The sequence below is a fragment of the Pan paniscus genome, chromosome 10 (genome assembly GCF_029289425.2).
Source record: "Pan paniscus chromosome 10, NHGRI_mPanPan1-v2.0_pri, whole genome shotgun sequence".
Lineage (NCBI taxonomy): Eukaryota > Metazoa > Chordata > Mammalia > Primates > Hominidae > Pan > Pan paniscus.
The window spans coordinates 75,559,244-75,577,126 of NC_073259.2; the positions used below are offsets into that span (position 1 = coordinate 75,559,244).

Genomic DNA, 17,883 nt, shown 5'->3' on the forward strand with positions numbered 1-17,883 from the left:
TAGTTCATTTGGTGAGGTCATGTTTTCCAGGATGGTGTTGATGCTAGTAGATATTTGTTGTCTGGGCATTGAAGAGCAAAATATTTATTGTAGCCTTGGCTGTTTGGGCTTATTTGCAGCCATCCTTCTTGGGAAGGGTTTCCAGGCATTTGAAATAACTTGATTATTGTGAAATAAGCTGTGTCTGCTTTAGGGAGCATCCCAAGCCCAGTAATGCTGAGGTTTTTGCAGACTCGTAGAGGTACCGCCTTGATGGTCTTGAACAACATCCAGGAGAATTCTCTGGATTTCCAGGCAGAGATTCTTGTTCTCTTGCTTAATGTCTCCCAAACATACAGTCTCTCTCTCTATTATGAGCCAACTAAATCTAGGTTTGGAGTGGCATAAGCACCTCTGTGGCATCCAGAACTATGACTACATTGGGTTACACCTGAAGCCAGCACATTTATGAGTCTTGCCCAAGGTCTGCTGTAATTACTCCCTGACTACTGCCGATGTTTGCTCAAGGCCATGGGGCTCTACATTCAGCAGGCAGAAAAGCCAGCAAGGCCTGTGTCCTTCCTTTCAGGGTGGCGAGGTCCCCCAGGTCCCATGTGGGTCCAGAGATGCCATCCAGGAGTCAGAGACTAGAGCCAAAACTCGTAAAGTCTACCTGGTGTTCTATCATATTGTGGCTGAGGTGGCACTCAAACCACAAGACCGTCTTTCCCACTCTTCCCTCGCATTTCCAAATACAAAGGAGCCTCAACCCATAGCCACAACACTTCAGGCCCACAGGGAGTACTGCTAGACTACTGCCAATGTTTCCTTAAGGCCCAAGGGCACTTTAATCAGCTTCTATTGAATTCTGCCTGACGTGGGATTCAACCTTCAGGACAATGGGCTCCCCTCTGGCCGAGGGCAGGTTCAGAAATGCTATCCCAGAGTCAAGTCCTGGAATCAGGGACCTCAAGAGTCTGCTTAGTGCATTGTGATCTTTCTGGTATCTGAAGCCAGCAAGACTTGGAGGCTCACCCAAGGCTCTCAGTGTAGTACCTGGGTATCAATATTATTGTTTATTGTTGATTAATAAGAGACATACCAGTCTGATGATTGATTTTTAATTTTTACCAAAGCCATTTATGCACAAAGTTGTAAAAATAATATTATATCAAAAATCTCATATTGAAAATGAGTTTTTCTCTGCTTGTTATTACTCCTTTCCAGACGCAAGCATTTACAACTCTTTTTAGCTATTTCTTCTATTTACCTCCATATTTCTAATACTTTTAAGTAGAGGTTGATCCTGTGATCCTGTTAGCTTTTATTCCTGGCATACTTCATTTTATTGAACTTCACTTTATTGCACTTCACATATTTTGGTGTTTTTTTTTGTTTGTTTTTTGTTTTCAAATTGAAAGTTAGTGGCAATCCTGCATCAAACAAGTCTATTGACATCATTTTTTCAAAAATATGTGCTCACTTTATGTCTCTGTGTCACATTTTACTAATTCTCACAATATTTCAGACTTATTCATTGTTATTGTATCTGTGATAGTGACCTGTGGTTAGTGATCTTTGATGTTACTATTGTAATTGATTTGACTTGCCACTATCCATACCCATATAATACGTGGAACTTAATCAATAAAATTGTGTGTGTTCTGAATGCTCCACCAACCAGCTATTGCTACATCTCTCTCCATCCCCTTGGGCCTTCCTATGTCCTGAGACAGAACAACATAGAAATTAAGCCAAATAATAACCTTACAATGACCTCTAGGTGTTTGAGTGAAAGAAAGAGTCACACATCTCTCATTTTAAGTCAAATTTTAGAAATGATTAAGTTTAGTGAGGAAGGCATATCAAGAGCCAAGGTAAGTCAAAACTAAGCATCTTGCATTCAGCAGTTAGCCAAGTTGTGAATGCAAAAATAAAGTACTTGAAGATAATTAAGAGTCCTACTTCAGTGAACACACAAATAATAACAAAGTGAAACAGACTTATGGCTAATATGGAGAAAACTGCAGTAGCCTGGATTGAAGAACAAAGCAGCCACAATGTTCCCGTAGGCCAAATCTAATCTAGAGCAAGGACCTAACTCTCTGTCATTCTACGATGACTAAGAGACGTGGGAAAGCTGCAAAAGAAAAAAAGCTGTAGAATTTGTTTCATGGGGTTTAAAAAAAGAAGCTGGTTTCATTATCTAAGTACAAAGTGAAGAAGCAAGTGCTGATGTAGAAGGTGCGGCAAATGATCTAGGAAATCTAGCTAAGATAAGTATGACAGTGGCTACATTAGTCAAAGTCAATTTTCCCTAATACATTACTGTGGGCCCACTGGAAACTTAACACATAATGTAATATGTTGTTTGACAATCACAGCTCGCAAATATTGGAATGTCTTTATTTCTTCCACAATACTTAAATGTATTCTAAATTTACTTAAACAAGATAATTGTTAATTATACATTGATAAAGTCTGTGAAATATATAATTTTATGTGAGTAACAGATATTATTGTAGCATACATCCAAGCTAGACTTCAGGCCTTAGTATTATAGTTCAAACTCTGTGTTTGTTTGTTTAATAAAATAGACACTAGGCATTTCTCTTTACTTAGGATATGAATCTAGCTCCTCCTTTTTAACCTCTACCTGTATGATACTCATTTGTTTTATTAAGAATTACAATTACCTGAACAAGTATTTTTTCTTTTATTACACAGTAACCATGTCTCTCACTTTAATTTGTATGGATCATATAGTCTAACCTTAACCACAAATACTTAGCTATAATGTAACAATGAGTACTCTCATTTTTTCTACCTACAGTTTGTTTTATTATAAGTTCATAGGCTTATTTATACTTCCACCATAAAAGATGTGGAAATTCTTAGTGAAAGGACCAGGAACTCCTCAAAAATAACATCTTACTGAATCAATGCAATGCTGTTTGGAAACACAGAAGCAGAAGTGGCTTTTTTTCTCCCCTTAATAATGTGTTTCACTATCTGCCCCAGCAGAAGGGACAAAATGTTTATTGTTATTTAAGGATTCTAAGTTTGCTTCATCCATGACACTTCCATTTTCTGATGCATTGATATCTTTCTCTTGATATTTTTTCTTCATGGCATAAATTAATATAATATATAAAACAAGTGATGAGACTCTTAACATTGAAGACAAGCCCAAGTAGACCCTTCTGTAGAAATAGAGAAAATAAAACAATAAATCAGTTTAAATTGTGTGTAATAACTTAAAACATTTTCTCCAGTATCCAGATCCTAAAGAAAAAAATTATAAATAAAATATTAAGACAATAATTCTAATAATTCTTTTTATTGGGGCATAATGATAGATATTTTATTATTGTAATAGGGTTATGAAGCCATAGAAACTATACTCTAGTTGCCTCTGGCCTTCTTCATAGAACGAGAAAAATATACAACTCAAGCCCTGTTAAGCCATCCTGCGCCACCTACAGCTGGGAGGAGAAACTGAGAAGTATGTTGAAATTTATAATCCAGAGGTTACTGGATTATAACTAAAATAATAAAACCTAAATGTAGGCCTGTAGAATGCTACCCCTCCTCCAGCACCTTACACCATATTAATAAAGGCTTATCAAAGCAGTTCCTTTTACCCAATGCATTATGCTTAACTGTAATGAAAAAAATTGCCAGTCATACCAAAAGTGAAAAAAAAAAACATAGATTGAAAAGAATAAGTAAGCTTTAAACCAGACCTAGATATGTCCGGGACGTGGAAATTTTCAAAATGGAATTTAAAACAACTATGATTAATATGTTAAGTGTTCTAATCAAAAGGTAGACAGCATTCAATAACAGATGGACAATGTAAGTATAAAAATAAAAATTTTAAGAACCCAAGAAAATGCTAAAAATAAAAAATTCTGTAGCAGAAATAAAGAATGCCTTTGATGGGCTTATTAGTAGATAGAACACAACTGATGAAGACTCTCTAATTTGAGGATGTATCAATGAAAACCTCCAAAACTGAAAAGCAAAGAGAAACAAGACTAAAAAGTAAATCAATTGAAATCATATAAAAATTTTGAGACAATTATATAAGTGTGTGTAATGGAAAGGTTAGAAGGAAAACAAAGAGAAAAGGAGCAAAAGAAACATTTTTAAAAAATAATTACTGGCCAGGTGCAGTGGCTCACGCCTGTAATCCCAGCACTTTGGGAGGCTGAGGCAGGGAGATCACGAGATCAGGAGTTAGAGACCAGCCTGACCAACACGGTGAAACCCCGTCTACACCAAAAATACAAAAACTAGCTGGGCATGGTGGCGGGCGCCTGTTATCCCAGCTACTCAGGAGGCTGAGGCAGGAGAATCACTTGAACTCAGGAGGCGGGGGGGTGCAGTGAGCCAAGATCATGCCATTGCACTCCAGCCTGGGCAACAGAGTGAGACTCCAACTCAAAAAAAAAAAAAAATTACTAAGAATTTCTCTCAGGAGGAGCCAAGATGGCCAAATAGGAACAGCTCCGGTCTACAGCTCCCAGCCTGAGCGACGCAAAAGACGGGTGATTTCTGCACTTCCATCTGAGGTACTGGGTTCATCTCACTAGGGAGTGCCAGAGAGTGCGTGCAGGTCAGTGGGTGAGCACACCGTGCGCGAGCCTAAGCAGGGCGAGGCATTGCCTCACTTGGGAAGCGCAAGGGGTCAGGGAGTTCCCTTTCCTAATCAAAGAAAGGGGTGACGGACGGCACCTGGAAAATCGGGTCACTCCCACCCGAATACTGCGCTTTTCCGACGGGCTTAAAAAACGGCGCACCACGCGATTATATCTGGCACCTGGCTCGGAGGGTCCTACACCCACGGAGTCTCGCTGATTGCTAGCACAGCAGTCTGAGATCAAACTGCAAGGCGGCAGCGAGGCTGGGGGAGGGGCGCCCGCCATTGCCCAGGCTTGATTAGGTAAACAAAGCAGCCGGGAAGCTCGAACTGGGTGGAGCCCACCACAGCTCAAGGAGGCCTGCCTGCCTCTGTAGGCTCCACCTCTGGGGGCAGGGCACAGACAAACAAAAAGACTGCAGTAACCGCTGCAGACTTAAATGTCCCTGTCTGACAGCTTTGAAGAGAGCAGTAGTTCTCCCAGCACGCAGCTGGACATCTGAGAACGGGCAGACTGCCTGCTCAAGTGGGTCCCTGACCCCTGACCCCCGAGCAGCCTAACTGGGAGGCACCCCCCAGCAGGGGCACACTGACACCTCACACTGCAGGGTATTCCAACAGACCTGCAGCTGAGGGTCCTGTCTGTTAGAAGGAAAACTAACAAACAGAAAGGACATCCACACCAAAAACCCATCTGTACATCACCATCATCAAAGACCAAAAGTAGACAAAACCACAAAGATGGGGAAAAAACAGAACAGAAAAACTGGAAACTCTAAAACGCAGAGCGCCTCTCCTCCTCCAAAGGAACGCAGCTCCTCACCAGCAATGGAACAAAGCTGGACAGAGAATGACTTTGATGAGCTGAGAGAAGAAGGCTTCAGACGATCAAATTACTCTGAGCTACGGGAGGACATTCAAACCAAAGGCAAAGAAGTTGAAAACTCTGAAAAAAATTTAGAAGAATGTATAACTAGAATAACCAATACAGAGAAGTGCTTAAAGGAGCTGGTGGAGCTGAAAACCAAGGCTCGAGAACTACGTGAAGAATGCAGAAGCCTCAGTAGCTGATGCGATCAACTGGAAGAAGGGGTATCAGCAATGGAAGATGAAATGAATGAAATGAACCGAGAAGGAAAGTTTAGAGAAAAAAGAATAAAAAGAAATGAACAAAGCCTCCAAGAAATATGGGACTATGTGAAAAGACCAAATCTACGTCTGATTGGTGTACCTGAAAGTGATGGGGAGAATGGAACCAAGTTGGAAAACACTTTGCAGGATATTATCCAGGAGAAATTCCCCAATCCAGCAAGGCAGGCCAATGTTCAGATTCAGCAAATACAGAGAACGCCACAAAGATACTCCTCGAGAAGAGCAACTCCAAGACACATAATTGTCAGATTCACCAAAGTTGACATGAAGGAAAAAATGTTAAAGGCAGCCAGAGAGAAAGGTCAGGTTACCCTCAAAGGGAAGCCCATCAGACTAACAGCGGATCTCTCGGCAGAAACCTTACAAGCCAGAAGAGCGTGGGGGCCAATATTCAACATTCTTAAAGACAAGAATTTTCAACCCAGAATTTCATATCCAGCCAAACTAAGCTTCATAAGTGAAGGAGAAATAAAATACTTTACAGATAAGCAAATGCTGAGAGATTTTGTCAACATCAGGCCTGCCCTAAAAGAGCTCCTGAAGGAAGCGCTAAACATGGAAAAGAACAACCAGTACCAGCCGCTGCAAAATCATGCCAAAATGTAAAGACCATCCAGATTAGGAAGAAACTGCATCAACTAACGAGCAAAATAACCAGCTAACATCATAATGATAGATCAAATTCACACATAACACTAATAACTTTAAATGTAAATGGACTAAATGCTCCAATTAAAAGACACAGACTGGCAAATTGGATAAAGAGTCAAGACCCATCAATGTGCTGTATTCAGGAAACCCATCTCACGTGCAGAGACACACATAGGCTCAAAATAAAAGGATGGAGGAAGATCTACCAAGCCAATGGAAAACAAAAAAAGGCAGGGGTTGCAATCCTAGTCTCTGATAAAACAGACTTTAAACCAACAAAGATCAAAAGAGACAAAGAAGGTCATTATGTAATGGTAAAGGGATCAATTCAACAAGAAGAGCTAACTATCCTAAATATATATGCACCCAATACAGGAGCACCCAGATTCATAAAGAAAGTCCTGAGTGACCTACAAAGAGACTTAGACTCCCACACATTAATAATGGGAGACTTTAACACCCCACTGTCAACATTAGACAGATCAACGAGACAGAAAGTCAACAAGGATACCCAGGAATTGAACTCAGCTCTGCACCAAGCGGACCTAATAGACATCTACAGAACTCTCCACCCCAAATCAACAGAATATACATTTTTTTCAGCACCACACCACACCTATTCCAAAATTGACCACATACTTGGAAGTAAAGCTCTCCTCAACAAATGTAAAAGAACAGAAATTATAACAAACTATCTCTCAGACCACAGTGCAATCAAACTAGAACTCAGGATTAAGAATCTCACTCAAAACCGCTCAACTACATGGAAACTGAACAACCTGCTCCTGAATGACTACTGGGTACATAATGAAATGAAGGCAGAAATAAAGATGTTCTTTGAAACCAATGAGAACAAAGACACAACATACCAGAATCTCTAGGACACATTCAAAGCAGTGTGTAGAGGGAAATTTATAGCACTAAATGGCACAAGAGAAAGCAGGAAAGATCCAAAATTGACACCCTAACATCACAATTGAAAGAACTAGAAAAGCAAGAGCAAACACATTCAAAAGCTAGCAGAAGGCAAGAAATAACTAAAATCAGAGCAGAACTGAAGGAAATAGAGACACAAAAAACCCTTCAAAAAATTAATGAATCCAGGAGCTGGTTTTTTGAAAGGATCAACAAAATTGATAGACTGCTGGCAAGACTAATAAAGAAAAAAAGAGAGAAGAATCAAATAGATGTAATAAAAAGTGATAAAGGGGATATCACCACCGATCCCAAAGAAATACAAACTACCATCAGAGAATACTACAAACACCTCTATGCAAATAAACTAGAAAATCTAGAAGAAATGGATAAATTCCTTGTCATATACACTCTCCCAAGACTAAACCAGGAAGAAGTTGAATCTCTGAATAGACCAATAACAGGATCTGAAATTGTGGCAATAATCAATAGCTTACCAACGAAAAAGAGTCCAGGACCAGATGGATTTACAGCCAAATTCTACCAGAGGTACAAGGAGGAACTGGTACCAATACTTCTGAAACTATTCCAATCAATAGAAAAAGAGGGAATCCTCCCTAACTCATTTTATGAGGCCAGCATCATTCTGATACCAAAGCCTGGCAGAGACACAACAAAAAAAGAGAATTTTAGACCAATATCCTTGATGAACATTGATGCAAAAATCCTCAATAAAATACTGGCAAAATGAATCCAGCAGCACATCCAAAAGCTTATCCACCATGATCAAGTGGGCTTCATCCCTGGGATGCAAGGCTGGTTCAATATACACAAATCAATAAATGTAATCCAGCATATAAACAGAGCCAAAGACAAAAACCACATGATTATCTCAATAGATGCAGAAAAGGCCTTTGACAAAATTCAACAACCCTTCATGCTCAAAACTCTCAATAAATTAGGTATTGATGGGACATATTTCAAAATAATAAGAGCTATCTATGACAAACCCACAGCCAATATGATACTGAATGGGCAAAAACTGGAAGCATTCCCTTTGAAAACGGGCACAAGACAGGGATGCCCTCTCTCACCACTCCTATTCAACAGAGTGTTGGAAGTTCTGGCCAGGGCAATTAGGCAGGAGAAGGAAATAAAGGGTGTTCAATTAGGAAAAGGGGAAGTCAAATTGTCCCTGTTTGCAGATGACATGATTGTATATCTAGAAAACCCCATTGTCTCAGCCCAAAATCTCCTTAAGCTGATAAGCAACTTCAGCAAAGTCTCAGGATACAAAATCAATGTGCAAAAATCACAAGCATTCCTATACACCAACAACAGACAAACAGAGAGCCAAATCATGAGTGAACTCCCATTCACAATTGCTTCAAAGAGTATAAAATACCTAGGAATCCAACTTACAAGGGATGTGAAGGACCTCTTCAAGGAGAACTACAAACCACTGCTCAAGGAAATAAAAGAGGATACAAACAAATGGAAGAACATTCCATGCTCATGGGTAGGAAGAATCAATATCGTGAAAATGGCCATACTGCCCAAGGTAATTTACAGATTCAATGCCATCCCCATCAAGCTACCAATGACTTTCTTCACAGAATTGGAAAAAACTACTTTAAAGTTCATATGGAACCAAAAAAGAGCCCGCATTGCCAAGTCAATCTTAATCCAAAAGAACAAAGTTGGAGGCATCACACTACCTGACTTCAAACTATACTACAAGGCTACAGTAACCAAAACAGCATGGTACTGGTACCAAAACAGAGATATAGATCAATGGAACAGAACAGAGCCCTCAGAAATAACACTGCATATCTACAACTATCTGATCTTTGACAAACCTGAGAAAAAGAAGCAATGGGGAAAGGATACCCTATTTAATAAATGGTGCTGGGAAAACTGGCTAGCCATATGTAGAAAACTGAAACTGGATCCCTTCCTTACACCTTATACAAAAATCAATTCAAGATGGATTAAAGACTTAAACGTTAGATCTAAAACCATAAAAACCCTAGAAGAAAAGCTAGGGTTTACCATTCAGGACATAGGCATGGGCAAGGAATTCATGTCTAAAACACCAAAAGCAATGGCAACAAAAGCCAAAATTGACAAATGGGATCTCATTAAACTAAGGAGCTTCTGCACAGCAAAAGAAACTACCATCAGAGTGAACAGGCAACCTATAAAATGGGAGAAAATTTTTGCAACCTACTCATCTGACAAAGGGCTAATATCCAGAATCTACAATGAACTCCAACAAATTTACAAGAAAAAAACAAACAACCCCATCAAAAAGTGGGCGAAGGACATGAACAGACACTTCTCAAAAGAAGACATTTATGCAGCCATAAAACATATGAAAAAATGCTCACCATCACTGGCCATCAGAGAAATGCAAATCAAAACCACAATGAGATACCATCTCACACCAATTGGAATGGCAATCATTAAAAAGTCAGGAAACAACAGGTGCTGGAGAGGATGTGGAGAAATAGGAACACTTTTACACTGTTGGTGGGACTGTAAACTAGTTCAACCATTGTGGAAGTCAGTGTGGCGATTCCTCAGGGATCTAGAACTAGAAATACCATTTGACCCAGCCATCCCATTACTGGGTATATACCCAAAGGACTATAAATCATGCTGCTATAAAGACACATGCCCACGTATGTTTATTGCGGCATTATTCACAATAGCAAAGACTTGGAACCAACCCAAATGTCCAACAATGATAGACTGGATTAAGAAAATGTGGCACATATACACCATGGAATACTATGCAGCCATAAAAAATGATGAGTTCATGTCCTTTGTAGGGACATGGATGAAATTGGAAATCATCATTCTCAGTAAATTATCGCAAGAACAAAAAACCAAACACCGTATATTCTCAGTCATAGGTGGGAATTGAACAATGAGATCACATGGACACAGGAAGGGGAACATCACACTCTGGGGACTGTTGTGGGGTGGGGGGGGGGGAGCGATAGCAGTGGGAGATATACCTAATGCTAGATGACGAGTTAATGGGTGCAGCACACCAGCATGGCACATGTATACATATGTAACTAACCTGCACAATGTGCACATGTACCCTAAAACTTAAAGTATAATAATAATTAAAAAAAAACAAAAAAAAAACAAAAAAACAAAAAGAAAAGTTCTTCAATTAAACAAAAAAAGAATTTCTCTCAAATTAATGTCAGACATTATATCACAGATTCAGGAAACTTAGAAAATGCTAAGGATTTGTCCTTTGTGTTACAAACAATTCAACTACACTTCCTAAGTTATTTTTAAATATACAAATAAGTCATTATTGACCAGAAAAAGTACATGTAGGTGTGTTATTTTCAAATTATACAAAGTCAAAGATAAAGAAAACTTTATCCTGAAACTAACCAGAAAGAAAAACAAATTTTATCTATAGGGGAGAAAATATATCAGACTTCTCTTCAGAAACCATGCAAGCAAGAGAGTGGAGTGAAATATTTAAAGTCTTAAGAGAAAAAAATCACCAACTTAAAATTCTGTACTCTGTGAAATTATTTTAAGAGTAAAGTAGAAATAAACACATTCTCAGACAAACAACAATTGAAGAAATATTTTTCCAGTACATCTTCCTTGTAAGAAATGTTAAGAGAAGTTTTTAGAGAGACTCATATAGGTCAGAAACTTGATATACATAAAGAAAGGTAACATAAAAATTTATGATTATATAGTCATATAAAATCAGAGTCATATAGACTAGTTAAGAACACAATAGAAGAAAAAAGAATAGAAGACAAAAATAGGATCAAAGAACAAGTATAACAAATAGACAATAGTAAAATTATAATCAACATTAGTCTTACAACATCAGTAGTCACTTTTAATGTCAATGATCTAAATCCACCAATTAAAAGACTGAGTTTGTTAAAGGATTAAAAAGAAGAAACAAACTATATGTAGTCTCTAAGAGATCTACTTTAAAGATGTATAGATTAAAAGTAATTAGATGGAGGAAGATATATCATGCTGCCACTGATAAAAAAAATAAGTCAAGTTCTTTTCAAGATGGCTGACCAGGGACATCAAATTACAGTTCTCCTCAGAAAGAAGATCAAAGTTACTGGTGAATAAAGATGTACCAAATAAAAAACTGAGAAAGAGAGCCAGGAACTGTTATAGTGCCCATAAGAAGCAGCTGTGGTGTAGTAAAGAAAAGCGGTAAAAGCCTGGTAATAATCAACCCCCAGAGAACCCTGTGAAAATGTAGCTAAAAGTGCTTCTCTGCTCCCCTCACATCTCTGATAATCTGCTGACCACCAAATTGTTAGGAATTTCCTCTGCCCTCTTGACACAGGGTAATGCTATTGGTGGCAATTTGGAAACTCCCCAGGGATAGACAACTAGGTGGCCAGCCTGCACAGGTACAGCTGCACCACCTTTCTATCTAAAGGAAGGATGTGCCATACTGTTTGTACATCTATGGTATGCCACTGCCCTGCCTGAGGATTCTCCATCTTTGAGTCACCACACCACCAAATTCCTGGCAAACCTCTGGAGATCTAACCCTCAATGTGTTCTTCCCCTAAAAGAGTGGGGACTGTAGCCCACTATAGCTTCCCCTGGGACAAAGAGAACATGGGCACAGCACCAATTACTAAAGGAGGCAGTACCAACACTCAGGAATGAATCTGGATAGAGGGTAATTTCCCACTCTCTCCACCGTACACTGTTGTGGATGCAACAGTGTATGAGATACTATACAAAACATACTATAGTATGAAATACTATACAAAACAACCATTCAGATACTATATGAATATAGTCATCAGATTGCCTAAGTTCAACATGAAAAAACAAATCTTAAAGGCAGCTAGAGAAAAGGGCCAAATTATTTATGAGGAAATACCATTAGACTAAAGGTGAACTTCCCAGCAGATACATTACAAGAGATTGGGGGCCTATTGTTAGACTTACAAAAGAAAAATAATAATAATGACAGCCAAGAACTTCATAACTTCCCAAATGAAGATTTGTGAATAAAGTAGAAATAAAATATTTCCCAGACCAGTAAACACTAAGGAAATATGTCACCACCGATCGGTTTTAGAAAAAATGCTAAAAGGAGTTCAAAACAGGAAAAAACAGACCAATACTTGCTACCATAAAAGCACACATAATTACAAAGCCTATAGATCCTATTAAGTAACTACACAATTGCAACTATAAAGCAACTAGCTAACAACAGTATGAGAGGTACAAAATCTCACATATCATATTAACTTTGAATGTAAATTGCCTAAATGCTTCATATAAAAGACATAGAGTAGCACAGTGGATTAAAAAAAAAAAAAAAAGGCAACCTTCTGCTGCCCTTAAGGAATCCATCTCGTATGTAAGGACATCCATAGACTTAAAGTAAAAGGATGAAGAAAGATCTATCTTTCAACGGAAAGCAAAAATAAGCTGAAATTCCTCTCTTTGTATCAAATAAAACAGACCTTAAACAAACAACAGTTTAAAAAAAACCAAGTAAGTGCATTACATAATGATAAAGCATTTAATTCAATAAGATTTAACTAATCTAAATATATACACACTCAATACTGAAGCAATCATATTTATAAAATAAATACTACCAGACCTAAGCAAAGAGATAGAAAGTAATACAATGAGTAATAAGCTTCGACACCAGACTGACAGCACTAGGCAGGCACATCATCAAGGCCAAAAGCTAAAAAAAAAAAAAAAAAAAAAATTGACTTGAACTAGACCCTTTACCAAGTGGATCTAATAGATATCTAGAGAATACTTCACCTAAAAATCAGAGAAAATGCATTTTTTATCTGTCCATAAAACATTCTCTAAAACTAACCACATTCTAAGTCATAAGTCACAATAAATTTTTTAAAAAATCAGAGTTATAACAAACATCTTCATGAACTACAGCAGAATAAAAATAGAAATCAGTATCAAGAGCAACTCTCGAAACTACACAATTACAAGAAATCTGTATAACTTGGTCCTGAATTACTTTTGGGTAAATAACAAAATTAGAGCAGAACACAATTTTTTTGTTTTAAACAAATGAAAATCGAGACAAAGTATTTTAAAACCTCTAGGATACAGCTTCAACAGCATAAAGTGGAAAGTTTATTGCACTAAATGCTTATGAAATTTTCACTGCAAAACTATAACCAAGACTGAAAGAGAGCTGACCTAACCAACTCCATCTTGCTTCTATCCTCCAAGCTGTTCTTCTTGATTTCTGGGTGTAAGCCGAAATAATTCTGGGAGAAATTTAGTTTATAGCTTCGAGTTTAAAACCAAGACAGTAACAGTCCTTTCCCAAAACAAACCAGCTTCTTGCCTGGGAAACAGACTACCTTTGTAGGACTAACGAATTAGCCAAAAGATTAGAAATTATGATTTAGGAGTAATGCATCTGGAGGCTACAAGATTCTGACTCTAACCAAATTGCTCCTGAGGATAACAGCACTATTGTAAAACCTAAGATCAATACTTGATATATTTTGCAGATCCTGAACTTCACAGATGAGCTCACACCACCCAGATTGATAAACTGGCCTATCTCATCCTGTGGCCCCCTCCCAGGAAGTGACTCAGCACAAGAGGACAGTATCAACTCCCTGTGATTTCATCTCTCACCTGACCAATCAGAACTCTTGACTCACTGGCCCCCCTACCCACCAAATTATCTTTAAAAACTCCAGTCCTCAAATTCTCAGAGAGACTGATTTGAATAAAAACAAAACTCTGGTGTCCTGCACAGCTGGCTCTGCATGAATTACTCTTTATTGCAATTTCTCTGTTTTGATAAGTAAGATCTTTCTTGATAAATAAGCTCTGTCTAGGCAGTGGGCAAGGTGAACCCGTTAGGTGGTTACACACTAGGGGTCTCATCTGGGATTGCCCTTGTGCCTACCTGCCCATGGTTCAGTAGCCCTGCTCTGGTGATGGATCCAGAGGCCAGCCCAAGTGGCTGCCTAGTTCTCTTGGACTGTGGGCTGACTCTGGCACTGTCTCTACTGGCAGGGTGCTGCTGACCCAATGTGCATGGATTTAATTGCAACGGAGAAATAGTTCCTGGAAATGATGTCTGTCTCCAAACTAATTTGGTGAGTATTCTAGGCACTGCCAACACCTCCTTTCTTCTCCCAGTTGGTTTGGCTCCTTTGGGGATCATGATTTGGCTCTTTAGGGGCCTTGGTTTGGCTCCTTTGGGGCTCTTTTTTTTTTTTTTTTTGAGGTCTCAGTTCAGCTCCTTTGGAGGTGTTGGTTTGCTCTCTCTAATTAGTAGGAAGTCTTGGTTCAGGAGATTTCTCTTCAATCAAGAAGATTTCAGGGAGAATTCTCAGGTGGAGAATAGAAGGTTCGTTTGGGAGGAAGACTCGCAATTCTTGGTTAGAAGTCGTGGTTTGGAAGGCCTTCTGTCTGTCTTGTCTTTGTTGTGTGTATTTGTATATGTGGAGGAGACCTCTAAAGGAACTGCTGATGGAAGTCTAGGACACCTAACTCAGAAAACCCTCATTATTTGTCTGGTCACATTCAGTGAGTCCTGAAGGAAGCTCAAAAGGCCTGAGTTGGGGTGACTGTCCACTTCTTCATCTTGCCCAGAGACCTGAATTCTCAGTTGGAGGTTAGCCCTCCAAATCTTGAGTGGATCAGAGATGATAGGGACCAATGAAAGAAAGTTTGAGCCTCGCCAGGTCAATATTGGGTGCTGAATGAGGTGACAAATGTCTGTTTTGTTATGTGTATTTTGCTAGGCTGGGGTGGAGAATGTTAATTTGATTCCTCATGCAGCCCATTGGGCAGCATCTTGCAAAAATGAGAAGCTTTTGCCTATAGTTTTATAAAACAGAAAAGGATAATTTTCTTTTGTAAAGTGGCTTGGCCCCCAAAGCTATGGTGCAATGAGCAGGGTCATCAAAAGCCACTTCATTCTTCTGGAAGCTGCAGAGGAAGGGAACCCGGAAACGTGGTATGCTGGCAAAAGGGGTAAGAATTTGTTACCAGCCAAGCTTCTGGTCTCTGTCTGTCTCTGTCTCTGTCTTTCTCTGTCTCTTTCTCTCTCTCTCTCTCTCTCTCTCTCTCTCTCTCTCTCTCTGTGTGTGTGTGTGTGTGGTCTGATTAATAGAAAAATGAATTTTTGAGACTAGTCTTAGGCTTTAGCAAATCTGGTGTACTTTGTGCTAAGAATTTGTCTTTTAGTGTTGTTCTGTAATGGAGAGGGGTGTCATAGGAAAGAATGTAGAAAGTAGGCTTAGGATTCCTATAAGCCTACTTTTTAAGCCAGCCTCTTGGGCTGGTCGGTTACAAACTTTGCTGTGTGTTCCTGAAACCTATACTGGATGAGGTTTCCCTCTCATCTTGTTTTATGTCCTTGGGAGCTTGATCTTGTAACCATGTGGCAGTACTTACTCTTGGTCTCTGCCATCTAGAGGATGGGAATTTTGTAGTTAATGTCATAGTTAGCTCTAAAAATTATCTCGAGCAGTTAAAAGCCTTTGCAAGCTTGAAATTGGTTGCACTGGAATCCTTCTGGGAAAGGTAATGAAGACTATCCAATGCTGTAGCTCAGAAGCTAAGGGTTTGTCTTTTCACAATGGTGGCCTGGGACTCAATTCTTGGCCCAGGGAATGAATGCTTTCTGATTTGATATGCTTGTGGCTTTTTCCATTTGTTGATTCTCTGCTCCTCCATGACCAACTTCTGGCTTCCCTTCTTGAATTTTCGTTTCTCTGAGTTACCTTTGAAGATTCTAGATCTTGTAAAAACTGCTCACCACCTATTTGAAAATACCTCATACACTCATGGTTAAGTTACAACCTTAGTTAAGGCTTGTTTATTTCACCTAGGAGATTCCTATTTCTAAAGAAGTTCAAAAGCCAGAAATACTGGCTGTTTGGCCTTGCTAAAGTCAGATAATAAGAGATATAAAGGATTTTTTTTTAAAGGGCACTGTAGCTAAAAGTCAGCTTAATTAAAAATGGATATCCAAGTGCTCTCCCATACTCTCTCTCGCTCTCCCTCTCTCTTTCTCTCTCTCTCTTTACAGACACACATATACGTTTGTGTGTGTATATATATACACATATATACATGTATATATAGCATATACATATATACACACATATATACATATATGTATATATATGTGTGTGTGTCTGTGTGTGTATATATCTATATACAAGACCTTTGTGCTTTTTCTCTTCTTGGATCTTGTTTTTTTGAGAAGAAGTTTTTATTTATTTATTTTTCTCACTTGAGTGAATTATTTCCTCAGTCTGTCTTTTTGCCCCTCTTGATGACCACATGGAAGGAACTAAGTTCATTTCTAACAGACGAGGAGTCCTTGGGAAAAATAGGAGGTACCATTTTTGGGAAAAAGCTCTGATTTCCTCCTGGAACCCCAGGCATTGAAGGAGGATAGAACTCTGTAAAAACGAATCCATATTTAATAACCTTCTAAAACACAAAGCATCCAACTAAACTGAAAAGAACAGATACTATACTTGATCTTAGCCAAAAAGCCAAGTTTGTTTATTGCTGCACTATTCACAATAGCAAAGACTTGGAACCAACCCAAATGTCCATCAGTGATAGACTGGATTAAGAAAATGTGGCACATATAAACCATGGAATACTATGCAGCCATAAAAAAGGATGAGTTCATGTCCTTTGTAGGGACATGGATGAAGCTGGAAACCACCATTCTCAGCAAACTATCACAAGGACAAAAAAACCAAATGCCACATGTTCTCACTCATAGGTGGGAATTGAACAGTGAGAACACTTGGACACAGGAAGGGGAACATCACACACTGGGGCCTGTCGTGGGGTGGGGGGAGGGGGGAGGGATAGCATTGAGAGATATACCTAATGTAAATGACTAGTTAATGGGTGCAGTACACCAACATGGCACATGTATACCTATGTAACAAACCAGCACATTGTGCACATGTACCCTAGAACTCAAAGCATAATAATAATAATAAAAAAGAAAGCATCAAATTAAGATAGGTTCATTGGTGAATTCTATCAAACACTTAAGTAAGAAATTATACCAAATGATTACAATCTTCTTCAGATGATAGCAGCAGCAGAAGTACTTCCTATTTCATTATGTGAGGCTAGCATTATCCTAGTACCAAAATCAGACAAAGACATTACATGAAAAGAACACTACAGAGGGCTCGGCATGGTGACTCACACCTGCAATGCCAGCACTTTGAGAGGCCGAGGCGGGCGGATCACCTGAGGTCAGGAGTTCGAGACCAGCCTGACCAACATGGAGAAACCCTGTCTCTACTAAAAGTACAAAATTAGCCAGGTATGGTGGTGTATGCCTGTAATCCCAGCTACTCGGGAGGCTGAGGCAGGAGAATCGCTTGAACCTGGGAGGCGGAGGTTGCGGTGAGCCATGATTGCACCATTGCCCTCCAGCCTGGGTAACAAGAGCAAAACTATGTCTCAAAAAAAAAAAAAAAAAAAAAAAAAGAATACTACAG

General features: G+C 39.0%; 1 protein-coding gene and 1 non-coding gene across 2 annotated transcripts in view; both read right to left on the reverse strand.

Annotated features, from left to right (window-relative positions):
* Window positions 1–2,366: 2,366 nt before the first annotated feature.
* Window positions 2,367–17,883, reverse strand: part of SLCO1B1 (solute carrier organic anion transporter family member 1B1) — a 114,616-nt gene continuing 99,099 nt past the window's right edge. The window contains exon 15 of the mRNA XM_003828901.6: window positions 2,367–3,182. Coding sequence (XP_003828949.1) covers window positions 2,972–3,182 — 211 coding nt within the window. The 3' untranslated portion in view covers window positions 2,367–2,971. The remainder of the gene's footprint in view (window positions 3,183–17,883) is intronic.
* On the reverse strand, window positions 16,719–16,917 carry LOC112436850 (U2 spliceosomal RNA). The gene has a single exon (XR_003025529.1). It is a non-coding gene; the product is annotated as a U2 spliceosomal RNA (small nuclear RNA).